A 12,758-nucleotide genomic window follows, 5' to 3' on the forward strand; every position below is an offset into this window, starting at 1 on the left:
AGAGGTTGGTAATCGGATCGGTCAAAGGAATCGTATCCGGCGAATGGCTTCGAAGCACAGGTAAGACGTATCAAAGACGTAGGTTTCGAGGCATATTAGAAGAGGAAATAGTAAGCGGGGTCTGAAAGAAACAAAGAATCGCAGGTTTCAAAGAGCTTCGGGAACAAAGAACCAGGTCCTTTCCCTCCTCCCGACTCGACCGTCCCCTGGTCGAGTCACGCAGTGCCGAATAGTTGCAAAGCTGCAGCGAGTCCTCCGTGGTTCGTAAATGGTTCGGTGGTATCGGGCGAGCATCAAAACGCGTTCGAAAACGATGAAATGGATGAAGAAATGATGAAGGTGAGTTGCGAAAGAGAGGGGGGGTTGAAGAAATTGAAAGTGAAAGAGAGGGAAGAAAGGAAGTTATATCATGTAGAGCGTGGCTTCCTAATCGGGTCGAGACAAACGGCCAAATCAGGCCGCAAGGCCGCAAGGCCCCAAGGCTCTAAGGCTCTAAGGCATCAATTTCCTGCCGGAAAACGATGCCCCGATTAGGACCTGCGACCCCTCGTTCTTCTCAACGAAGGCCTTCCCCCGTCGTCGTGGTGCTCGCTCACGTGGTGTCTCAATCCATCCTTCATGTTGCTGTCGACCTTGGCCACTACCTCGGCCTCGTTGACCTCTCGGACGTCCATTTGGGTTACGCTGCGGTAAGGATGAAGCCTCTTCCTGATCATTTAGATCCTTCCGAGAATAGAACTTCTTCAATCGATCGCCATTGAATGACTCCGGCTGATGGGTCAGATCGTATAAAACCGTACCATCGAGTTCACTCAGCAAATATGAACCGCTTTTGACCGTATGAATCCGATAAGGCCCCAACCAACGGAATTGTAGTTTTGTCCTTGAATGATAGTCCATGCTGCGAATGGTGTTGTGCAGGAGAACAAGATCACCCTGTGCAAATCGGTCATTCCGAAGCAGATGATGTTCGTCGAAGAAGTGCGCATTTGCTTCTTTCAGACGGCGCATACGCAGGATTGCTTCTTCAATATCCTGGTCCCGCTTTTCGAATTGCCGCGCTCTCATTGCTAGTAAATCCTTTCGGTCTCGGACCTCATGCCATGGCAGCATGCTCCAGGTAGACATCTGTAATTCAATGGGTATAATAGGATCCTTCCCATACAGAAAGAAGAACGGGCTCATTCCAGTGGTGGCATTAACCGTAAAACGATCCGCCATCAGGACAGAATAGAAATGGGGCCTCCATGGTCGCTTGATTTGCCGAGTAACGTTGTCTATAGGGTAGCCTTCTGTCATCTTTGAGAGAGCATCTTTCATAGTTCGCATCGCACGTTCCACAGGGCCATTGGAACCGGGATGGTACGCGGAGATCTTGACTCTTGATATTTGCTCGCGTTCCAAGAAGGCTGTTAATCCTCCACGGTTTTCAGGTCCCATGTCAATTACTATTTCCCGAGGAATCCCATGACGACTGATGATATCTTCCTTGATGAATTGGACGACGCTCTCTGTTTTCGCAGAATGCAATACTCTCGCCTCTGGCCATCCGCTGACAGAGTCTCTCGCTTGAATAACGACACGTTCACCGTCTTCTGGAGGCATTCGAGTTGTGTCAATATACCATTTATCGAAAAGCAACAGCGGTTGCGTAACAATAGCAGGTTCATGCAGACGATTCGGAGCTCTGGCCTGGCATAATGAGCATGTCTTAACATATTTTGACACATCTTCGTACGCGCGAGACCACCAGTAGCGATGTTTGATCAAGGCATACGTAGCTTCTCGTCCTTTATGGCCAAGATCATCATGGGTGCTTTTCAACGCAGCTTGTTGGTCTTCTTTTTTGTCTAGAACCCTGCGGAGCAATTCGGCATTACCTTTGACACGTCGGAACAAATGACGCTCTTGAACGACGAACTTCATGCATTTTCTTTTGAACGAATAGAATTCAGACAGGCTCATGCGGCCAGGTCTTCGGAGGGTTGTCAGGTATCTTGCAATTTGCTCCGATTCAGAAGAGTATCCTTCATGCAGCACATCGATAACAGGATCACCGGGAATTTCAACATTAGCAGAGACAGGACAACAACTGGCTCGGAGATATAGGACCTCCGTATCAACAAAGTCATCAATATCCTGTTCTTGGTCTCTCTCATGTAGATCTTCCTCAGTTGGTGGACGGCGGGATAGGGCATCTGCAGCGCCATTGCCAGTGCCAGGAACGTGCTTGACATCAAAATCAAAAAGCTGAATCCATGCAATCCAGCGGGTAACAAGAGCACCAGGGAGGTCGGTTGCAGTGCGATTCAATTGAGCCACCAAGGTATTAGCATCAGTCTCCAAGACGAAGTGTACCCCATATAGCCAATGGCGAAATTTCTTAAAAGCCATCAAAACAGCACGGCATTCTAGCTTTCCTGCGTCATATTTCGATTCAGCCTGTGACCAAACCCCTGACTCGTATCGTGCAGGATTGCGGACACCGTTCCGAGCCTGCATGAGCACGCCACCCCATCCTTTTATAGAAGCATCTGCAGCAACGATCATGAGAAACGGATTAAAGTCGTAATCTACAGGCAGGACTGAGGGGAACTCTGAAAGGCGTGACTTTATCTCGGTAAACGCCACCTGGTGGACTTCGTTCCACATAAAATGGGCATTCTTTCGCAGTATCTCATAGAGAGGCTTCATGATGACCTGGAATTTCTCAATCAGGATACGAAAGTAGACAGCAAGGCCGACAAATGAACGCAGTTCATCCTTCGACCGAGGCGTAGGCCACTGTGTAACCTTTGCAACCTTCGCTTCGTCGGGTCGTCGGCCATTAATGTCACACACCCAGCCGACAACTTCAATTCCTTTCATCATAAACTGGGACTTTTCGGCTGAGATGACCGCTCCGGCTAATTCCAAAAGATATAGCGCTTCATCGAGATTCTGAACGTGCTCTAGGACATATCGGCGAATCCCTTCTTCTACAAACTCGTCATTGTATGTTGTTCGCGGACCCTTAACGGCAACATCGTCAAGAAATGAACGCGCCTTTGTGCCGAAAATACTATGCAGAATGACCGAGATCACTCGTTGAAACTGGGCGACTGAATTCGATGCACCTTGGAGAATGGTGGTCTGGCGAAGCAGACCGAGGGGAGTTTGAATAGCCGTTAGATCCCGATCATCCTTATGCAGTTCGATTTGATCATATCCGGAGAAGAGGTCGACTAACGAAGCCATCGCCATTCCTGCAAACTCTTCGGCAAACTCATCTGCTATTGGAGGCATGTTGGCATCTCTTTTTGTCACTTTGTTGATCATCATTGCTGCGTTGACCATTCGATATTTGCCAGTTTGCTTCTTGCCGACAAGGAACCACGGGTTCCGATACGGTCCATCACAGGGTTCGAGCACGCCCTTGCGTAGCCGATCACGCAGCATTTCGATGACTATAGCGTTCAGTGCATGGGGGATCTTAAAACCGGGGTGCTGCCACGCTTCATGGGAGACGGTTTTAATGCGTTGCGGAGGCATTACTTCGTTGTGTATCCTCTGAACATGTTCCCATTCCCAGGCTAGCACTCCCTCTCTTTTGAAAAGAAGTTCTCGAAAAAGTGCTCTCTCACGTGGCAGTAGATCCTTTCCTACTAGCAGTGTTATCTCTCGTTCTGGGTAAGACGAGCACCTCTCGCAATCACGGAAATACGAGGCTTGAGCAAATGGTCGAATTCAGTTCGAATGTCAGGTGCGCGATACTGAGTATGGTACTTTTTGAGGCATTCGTGCTGCCAATCAGGGTGGCCGACGGGGATCGTCCCATCTGATTCCGATGAATTTACCGGACGAACTTTGTCAGCCTTCCTTTTATAGAGCGTATTGACCGGTGCTCGATAGTAAGACGGATATTCAGGACGACTCTTCCATAACGGTCGAGTGTCGGTCATGCTCTCGAGAGAGAACCCAGTACGATATTCCTGGGCGACCAGTTGGTCTTGAACGGCATGTAATTGCCGCGCGTAACTGGGAGATGGTTTTCCTGCAGGAAAACCCCTGACTGGCGGTGCCGCGAAGAACTCAATATGATTAACATGTTTTTGTATGGTTTTGTCGTTTTCGACTGTTTTTGGCTGTAGAATTTTTGTTTTCTGAGAACGCAGCTGACAGCAAGAGGAAGAAGAAAGAGATATAATCGATTCGGAAGGCGGTGATTCAGGGCAGAGGATTGAGACCTCAGTAAACAACACCGGAACAGGGGATGACAACACGCCTACATACCCTGCTCGTCGTTTAAAGAAGCGGAGTCCTGGGGCCACAGTTGATTCTCGAAGATAGATCCGCCATCACTGGGACGATAAGCAATGAATGAAGTGTATCGCTTACGGCCTTCATTAAAAATGGTGCACATGACTCGGCCATCTGTCATTTCCTCAGTCCGCAACCCTGCGTTGCTTGCCCACAATCTGCCAAGAAGCAACTCATTCGTGGTATTATCCGTCACCATAGTATGGGAATTGACCGTAACGCCGCTAATGGTGATAGGCAAGTGTTCAAGACATGCTGCAACACTGATTCCACGACCTCCGTCCACTGGGGTGAGCTGAAGATGAGGCTTGAGTCTCATCTCGGGCAACGCGCTCATACGCTTAACCACCTTTCGATGGATAATGTTGACCGCACTTCCTGTATCGATCAATGCCTTGATAATCTGGTCGCCGACAACCGCCGTTGCATACATAAACCCTCGCGTATATTCCTGGTGTGACTTTATAGGGGCCTCGATAACCTGCGCAGTTTGGAAATTGACTGAAGAACTAACAACCGGAGGAACTGAAGCATCATAATTAGGACCTGACGACATAAAATGGGAACGAGCTCTCTTCTGCAATTCCTGAACCTGGGCATCGACGCATTGAGATAGATCTGCAGCAGTAGCATTAATGGGCACTTGGTTGATGACCTCGGTAAGCTTCTGACTTATAGCATCTGTGCTGATATCTTTTCCGACACCAGCTCGAATACGAGGAGCAGCGCCAAGGAGTTCACCAATAGAGATCGTAACGCTAGTTTCCCAAACCTTCCGCAGTATCAGGTCGGTAATCATGGACCTTTTCTCAGCCACAGCAGGATCCTGCGGTCCTCTGACCCGACGCGGAATGTCATTCGGAGATGGGTTTCCTGCCGGAAAACCTTGCAGCGTTTGTTCCTGAGAAGTTCCCTGGGTGTCATCTGGTACAAGCATTGGTTCATCCTCATTAGCCTCCTCAATACGCGGTTGAAAACGGCCTTGCTGAGCATTCCTGGTACGCGCGTATTCAGACGCGCGCTGTTTTCCCTTTCTCACACGACCATCCTGGACCTGTCCTCCGATAGCATTAACTGGACCTGTCCAATATTCCTCTCCATATTCTTCCTCATCCTCTGACAGTTTTTCCCATGCAGGCTCAGATCCAAGAAGGGACGCAGCAACATATCGAACCGGAGCAGAATAATAGTCATGACCAGAGATACCATTGAGAGACGCGCCTAGGAACTGTACTGGAGCAGAGGGTATCGATTGGACATGATTGCTTGCAGATTGCTGTAGGTTTTGGTTTGCCCATGCAGCATATTGTTCAGGAATCAAGTCTTTCCTCAGAACCCCTATTCGCAGTCTCAGTTCCGGGCCCGGATTTACCTTGGTTCCTAGAGTCGTTCGACCAGTTATCTCATTCCGGTGGATCATTCCCTTTGCCTCGAAGTCCCGGATAGAATCACATTGATCGGGGGTGCTGTTGTGTGGACCTCCACATGTCCAGCATTCCCTAGGAGGACCGACCCCCATGCCATTCGACGGTATACCTCGGTTTTGTTCATAAAAAGGGTTATTCCGGCGATCAGACCTAGCATCCAGTTTCAGCGCAAGAGCTTCCAGTTTCCGGGCTACATCGTCAATTGCTCGCGAGGTAGAGTCATCAGCTTGTCGATCCTTGGGTAGAACAACCGGGATAGCAGGTACGAGAGGAACAGAAGAAACAGACTGCTGCTGCAGTGACGAAGATACATGGGGAGAAGGAGACGATTTCCTTGCAGGTTCTTTTATCTCGGTCTTTCGCTGAACTTCAGCCTCAACGCGCAGGGTTGCTTGCACCTGTTCATAGGCCGTCTGGTAGGAGATCTGATCACGGCGAGAACGAGACCTCTCTGCATGTCGCTTATGAATCCTTTTCTGCCATTTTATTGGAAGACCCTTGATAAGCGTGCTTGCTCGGTCAATATCACTCAGAAGACCCAGCAACGATATTTCCGTGGATACTTCATGAAACTCGCTCAGATAATGACGAATCTCATCATTTGTCGAACGTTCAATGGCAACAAGCTGGTCGAGATATTCCTTGGTATACCTCAACTGCTCATCATCCCAGTCATGGTAATTGTCCAAGAAGGCCTCACGAAACATGCGCCAATTCCTCGTTTTCCAGGCATAATGACCTTCAACCCAGACACGCGGCGGTCTTTCGCAGTATTGGGGAGGAGATCCATAATTTCCTTATGACGGACAATACCACTGCGACGACAGGTATCCTCTAGCTTTCTCAGGAAATCAGATGCATTGGTTTCATTGAAAGCAGGGGCCCCCTGGGATCCTGGGGCTGGCATCGCGCTGTATATCATTTGATATATTGGTCGAGGCGGCGGAACAGCATAGTAATGAGTTGGTGGTACAGGATCCCGCGAAGGTATTGTCGGCGGAGGGGGCGGAGGTGGTCTTGCAGTAGCTTCCTGAATTACAGGACTAGCAGGACGAGAGGGTTCACCAATAGTCGATCCAGAAGCTTCAGGAAGCGGTTCGCGAAACTGAGTGAATTGTTCCGCGGCGGTAATGGGTGCAGCCATATCGCCAGGAAGTTCACTGTCATTTCCACCGTCATTGATAGCCATGGTTTCGGGAGATCGTTTTCCTGCAGGAAAACGAGGTGCCGAGGAACAAGAAGAACAAACAGATGTAGTATCAGAGAATGAATCAGCCTGACAAAACGATTCCGAAGTAGAAACAGAAGTAGATGAAGATGTAGACAAAGAAGGGGATACAGAACGGGGAACAGGGGACTCTGTACTCAATGGTAATAATAATAACGACGCAGCCGTTGGCGATTGATTCCGTTCCGACAGTGATCCTTTTTCCAATAAATAACGTAGCGCAAATGACAACAGAATATTAGACAGCGCTGAATGCCAGACATAGCCAATGCCAGGACATCTCTGAATCGCTATCTTATGCAATTGACCCGGTGTCATTCGTAAAATGCCTTCCAGTGTTATGGCATCTCCCGTGTGCCAATCAGCGAGCGTTGATCGTAAAAACTGCACATATTCCGCAGATAGCGGCATTTCGATAGGCCTTTCGGCTGACATTTCGAACATTTGATAGGCTGATCCTACCTAGGATCAAGCCGCTCTTCACCCTTTGTGATATGTTCGAATACCGTCGTATTCTCTCAGGGTCAAACGCAGTACCCACTTCTCACAATGATATTGCTCTTGCTTTCAGCCACCCTTTTGTTAATCGAGCCTTCCCGGGGACGCCATATGTAAGATGGGAATGCTCGCTGGCAGTCTGTCAAGCAGACGGGTCGATCGCGAAGAGACAAAACCACCACACTCGCAGAGTGCAGGAACGAGATGAGCAAAGCGTGACGCTATAGAGAGATGATTGAACGAGCAATAACAGAACCTTTCATACGCAGTATATCGATACCGCAACCTCAGCAGCCTCAGTAGAACATTTTCATAAAGGGGAACATGCATGTTGTTTTTGATAGTATCGAACGAACGCTACTTAATCTCACGAAACAAAACGGTGGCCTTGTTGCTAAGGCCTCCAGCACATGACTACAGGATACCGATGTTGAGAGCGGGAATCCCCATTACACTAGTTACTCGCTGTTTTCAGCGTATAGTTTTGTTGTAGCATGTGTAAAGTAGTTGTATTATCTGAAGACTGTGTGGGTCACGACCCAGTATGATAGATACAGGTCTAACCCTAATGCATGAGTAGTGCGTATCAGGGTGACAGGACAATACCATAAATACAGGTGCTCCAACAAGTTTTGAGGAGTCTGACGAAAGCCAAGATTTGATATCCGTGCTCTGTCTTCGGCTCGAACCATGGTTCCCGGACCCTTGCTCATCCCAAGCTTTGTTCTTCAGTATTTTGACCGCGTAGATCTTAGCACACGGGGGTTGCTGAAAGACTGCAGAGGAAAGGATTTTTCCAGAATAGCATGAGGGATGCTGGGGCTTGAGAAATACTGTATTTGGTACCTAGAGAATATCCAAGAATATTCACTAATAAAAACCAGCTCTGATGGACTAATAGAAAAAGAATTTCGCTTATAGATAAATAAATAAACATATGAAACGTGTGAATCAAACCTACGGAGATTATTTCAGGCCATAAATGTCAGAAAGCAATAAAAAATCTGCGCTTGCTCTCATTCTGTCTCCGCAATGTTTACCTTAGCCAATTGACTCAATATTAATCATGCTTCAGCTGGGTATTAAAGACCTTCTTCCTTGGATCCTGGAAACCTATCATAGCGTAGAAAGCGTGAAGTACAGTATTTCCAGCAGAAGCAGCCTCGCGAGGCTAACGGCCAGCCGGTTGTCGCGACGGTCACAAATGCCCATCGATAGTCCGAAAGGTACAAGGTTGTTTTGATACCAGATGGAGCAGACGTGTTTGTTGACTTCGAACGTAGCCGCCGATGCGTTCCACGCTGCTTAGAGAACAACGCTTTGCGCCCGTGAATTCACCGCCTTGTCCTCCCTGCGGCACGCGCTCGGCGGAGTAGCTCCCCCGGATGCTAACTTCGCCTGACATACTCCCTTTCTCGCTTCTCCCAAGTTTCTCACCTTACTTCCCTCGCTCGCCTCAGGACCACGTATGCTGGATAGTTTATTTCCTATCCTACCGCACTGTCAAGAATGAGTGACCTCGATTAGTCCTATTTCCACTCTGTTAGAGGTTGGTTGGTTCGTCCCAAAGTTTTTGCTCATCTGAACTCGTGCTGAGGCTTTCTGTCAGCATCGCTCTATTTGGCACCATGACGGAAAGCAATATCAGCTTTTCTAGTAACACGCGACAGACTTCGATGGCTTCCGCCTCTGTCGTGGACACTGAGCAAGCCACATGTATCCAGACAACTACAATCTCTATCCCCTCGACCGCCGTTTGTACTGGGGCCGCCACTGCGGCTGTTAATGGCACGTCCACAGATAGGTTTCGTGAACTACCCTGCCAATGGGTTGGATGCAATGAAACCTTTTTCACTGCAGAGGCCCTATATGTAAGCTCGTTGACAGATCAGTGGTCCACCAATTTTCTGACAGTTGTTGCGACACAGGAGCACATCTGCGAGTGGCATATTGGCCGCAAGACTGCTAACAACCTCATTTTAGCATGCCAATGGCGCAGCTGCAATGCCATTGCTGCCAAGCGGTACCACATTACCTCCCATGTTCGAATCCATGTGCCCTTCAAGCCTCACAAATGCCATGTCTGTGATAACTCTTACAAGCGCCCCTGGGATTCAAAGGAACATGTCAAGACGGATGTGAATGACTCGGAAATTCCCTCTCCTGAACTGGACCGGAAGCATCCTGATAAGATATTCCCTAGCAATCGGAAACTTTAGTCTCCTGCTTCCGCCCTATCTCTGGAAGCTTTAGTCGTGTGGCATTGCTCCCCTGGGGTTGGAGACTGGGCAACAAGTATTGGGTCTTATGAAGCATTGTACTTCTCGCATGATTGGGTCACTATAAACTCTTTTTTCACTGGATTGTAAGGTTTAGGCTATGCTGTCTCAGCTGATTACTTCCAGAGTTCGGTTGTTGTTGTTGTTAACGGCCACTTTAAGAATAGAGCACCTCGGAACTACGAACCACACCAACTCCGTCAGCCAGCGAAACCGCCCCCAATGGCAATGCGTACTATGCCGTGAACCAGAATCCAGATGGGACTGACGCATATGATCATAATCCTGGCTGCAATGCGCTGAGCGACTTCTTTAGCTACTGAACGTGATTTTCCTTCGATCTCAGCTCTTAAGTCACGGTCGGGTAGCGCCTACTATATCGCTATTGCGGTGTAACCCGCTCTTGTTCGCTTAATCCTCCACACATTTCCGACTAAGCGAAACATTCTCTCCTTCGCCACCTCGTCGATTCCCAGCACCTGTGCAGCTTACCGCAATGTCCCAAAGCTCACAGAAACTACGGAATTTACTGCCTCCGCTGCTAAAGTGCACGCATGTAACGTCAACATTAAATTATGCCTTTTCTCAAAAGTCAACGACTCCTTGGGAGCGATTATCCATTCTTTGACAGTGCAGAGGCGTATTTGATTAAAATGCTTTGCTTTATATTGACTGTACTGGCTAAGATGTCCAGCGTACGGGTCCAACCATCCGGTCCTGGCCGTAACATAGGGAGTTGTGAATGGCAAAGCGGCCGGGTTAATCAACACTCCCGCTCGCTGACATGTTCCATCAAAGGAGGTGGTGTCCACCCCTGAGACAACTGTGCCACTGCGTCACTTGCAGCGTCTTGAAGGTCTTGACGATGTGGCAGGCTTCCTACAGGATCCCGTCCCCTCCTTCGCGGCTGCCGTCTAACGCGTATTCCTTAGTCCGTTTAACACCCGTGTTGATCTGTTCAGTAGGCTCATGTTAGAACGGCCATGGTTACCGGGCAAGCAGGTATTCTGATTTTTACTAATGACTATAGTGTGTAATCTCTTGCTCTTCGCTTGTGCGCCCTGTATACTCCTCTAGATACAGTACCGAAGAGGTTTTATATGATGCACAGAGGTGACAAGAGATCGAAACCGCGAGAGGCATGAGGATCTGTTCGTGTAAGAGCAGCGAACTCGGTCTAAGTCGATGAGGGTGGGTGAGAGGAAAAATGGCCTTCTTGGTGAATGCGATCATACGACGGTCTTAATGTTCAAAGGCCAGGTCAGTAAAGAATATATAAAGGCTTCTCCATTCAACCTCTTCGCCTATGTGAGTTGGTTAATTGCCTGTGGTGACACATGTTTGTGAGGTTATTGAGATCCCTCCTAAATTGAGACCCCCGAATACGTCATCAGGTTCAACCTTATGAGCCAACGTGGGTTGGAGAAAGCGATGAGTTAGTGCCGGTCCTGATCTTTCTTGTAGCTAGTAGTTGGAGGGTAAGAGACCTGGTGATTCCCGTAGGGGAACAAAACTAAAACGGTAGCACCATCATTCAATTGTTGCCTAGCCTCATTATCAAACTTTAGCCGTAATACGTTCAACTAGCTCTTGTCCGGATTCATTTCGAAACAAAACCTTAGTTCTTGCATCTGACGGCCACATCACTCGTCTGTAGTAGTCCCATTTCGCTACCAGGGAAGGACCATCCTCCATGTAATACAATCCATTCTCCACATCTGATTCCACCACTGTAATCGGAAACCAAGTATCGGTACTCACCCAACGATCTTCGCCTTCTATTATCCCCTCAAACACATCAGAAAATCCCAATCGCTGCAAATAGGTGGGCCGATCAAGATTCTGGTCGTCATGAAGCTTCCACATCGAGAGAAGCAATTCTATAACTTGAGGCGGCCGTAGATACTGTATGACACGCTGCACGAAGAAAGGCCAGTTGGAGGCCACGGTGCCATTGTCGTCGAGGTATTCCTGCATAGTTTCTTCCCTCTCGCCCTCCAGCCAGGCTGGCACGCTAGAGACCGGAAAACACTTGCGTCCAAGAAAGCCCCAGACGAAGTCGACCACTTCAACAAGGTCGATCTTTTCCTCTAGGGGCCGGTCTGGGTTATTTGTCCACTTCGTCCAGACAAGTCCAAAGGACTTGTCGCATTGCTTGGAAGTTGTATACACTTGCGCTCTTCCGAGCCATAATGCTTCGACTGCAGTCCAATGAGCCGTCAGGGCCTTGTAGAACCTTTGATAGGAACGCTGCTTCTGTTCAGCATCCACCTCGTCAAGTATCGCATGACTACTCCTTGATGGAGCCGGTAGGGTGTCTTCACCGGCCAGCGCTACCCAATCCTCTTCGTCTAGCGGCAGGCAGGGAAACCCGGAGACAGAATAAGATTCTTGCACGCAGGAGTCGCAAAACAAATCGAACAAAAGGCGCATCCCCTGCCATCGACAAAGTATTTCCCAAACCGCCGCAGCAGGTATTGTATTGCTTGATCTCACCATCTCTGGATGATTTGCATGGCCGGCAAGGAACCGTGCGCGAGATGCGGCCACTTGTTGGACGGGCGATGCTGAATAGAACTTCTCTGAGAACAGCCCGAATAGCTGAACTCGTTCATAGAGCTCGGTCTCATATGCATGTTGAGGGGCGTTCCTCTAATTCTATGGGATTTAGCACTCAAAAGTGTGAAGTCAAGGCAGTACCTACAATAACAGATCTGAATATCCTCAAGCGTGCCTCCACTGGGTCAAAAATAGAGTTGAGGTATCTACAGGTGCGCGCGAAATGTAAGACGTCGTCAATGTCGCTTAAAGATTGGTATATCCCGATGAGAATCTCGACGGGTAGATGAAATATGTGATTCATCCGGGCATGTGGGGGCGGTTGGGCGCAACGAATTTCGGTCTGGTTAGCTTTTTGCGTGACTCGCCTCAGTGAGGTGAGCTCACACTGGGCAACAGTTCTCGCCAGTATGTTGGGATGGATTTATATTGTACCTCCGAGTTGTGGTGTCCTGTGTTAATTCCCCT

The 12,758-nt window shown here is 48.7% G+C and overlaps 4 protein-coding genes across 4 annotated transcripts; 1 reads left to right on the forward strand and 3 right to left on the reverse strand.

The window, feature by feature from the left end:
- Window positions 1-492: 492 nt before the first annotated feature.
- Window positions 493-3,941, reverse strand: N7509_000284 (uncharacterized protein; the record flags this gene model as incomplete). The annotated part of the gene is given in 3 exon segments (XM_056624931.1): window positions 493-1,692; window positions 2,041-3,665; window positions 3,683-3,941. The coding sequence occupies 3 exon segments, from the start codon at window positions 3,939-3,941 to the stop codon at window positions 493-495; spliced, it is 3,084 nt and encodes a 1,027-aa protein (XP_056493513.1).
- N7509_000285 (retropepsin-like aspartic protease) lies at window positions 3,654-6,915 on the reverse strand (the record flags this gene model as incomplete). The annotated part of the gene is made up of 3 exons (XM_056624932.1): window positions 3,654-4,114; window positions 4,273-6,382; window positions 6,427-6,915. 3 exons carry the CDS (start codon window positions 6,913-6,915, stop codon window positions 3,654-3,656), a joined length of 3,060 nt encoding a protein of 1,019 aa, XP_056493514.1.
- Window positions 6,916-9,080: 2,165 nt separating this feature from the next.
- Window positions 9,081-9,671, forward strand: N7509_000286 (C2H2-type zinc finger protein; the record flags this gene model as incomplete). The annotated part of the gene is made up of 1 exon (XM_056624933.1): window positions 9,081-9,671. The coding sequence occupies one exon, from the start codon at window positions 9,081-9,083 to the stop codon at window positions 9,669-9,671; it is 591 nt and encodes a 196-aa protein (XP_056493515.1).
- A 1,617-nt stretch (window positions 9,672-11,288) lies between these two features.
- Window positions 11,289-12,594, reverse strand: N7509_000287 (F-box protein; the record flags this gene model as incomplete). Its single annotated transcript, XM_056624934.1, has 2 exons — window positions 11,289-12,383; window positions 12,436-12,594. The coding sequence occupies 2 exons, from the start codon at window positions 12,592-12,594 to the stop codon at window positions 11,289-11,291; spliced, it is 1,254 nt and encodes a 417-aa protein (XP_056493516.1).
- Window positions 12,595-12,758: the final 164 nt, after the last annotated feature.

The sequence above is a fragment of the Penicillium cosmopolitanum genome, assembly GCF_028827165.1.
Source record: "Penicillium cosmopolitanum strain IBT 29677 chromosome Unknown utg000003l:1.0-3747932.0:1.0-3751027.0, whole genome shotgun sequence".
Classification (NCBI taxonomy): domain Eukaryota; kingdom Fungi; phylum Ascomycota; class Eurotiomycetes; order Eurotiales; family Aspergillaceae; genus Penicillium; species Penicillium cosmopolitanum.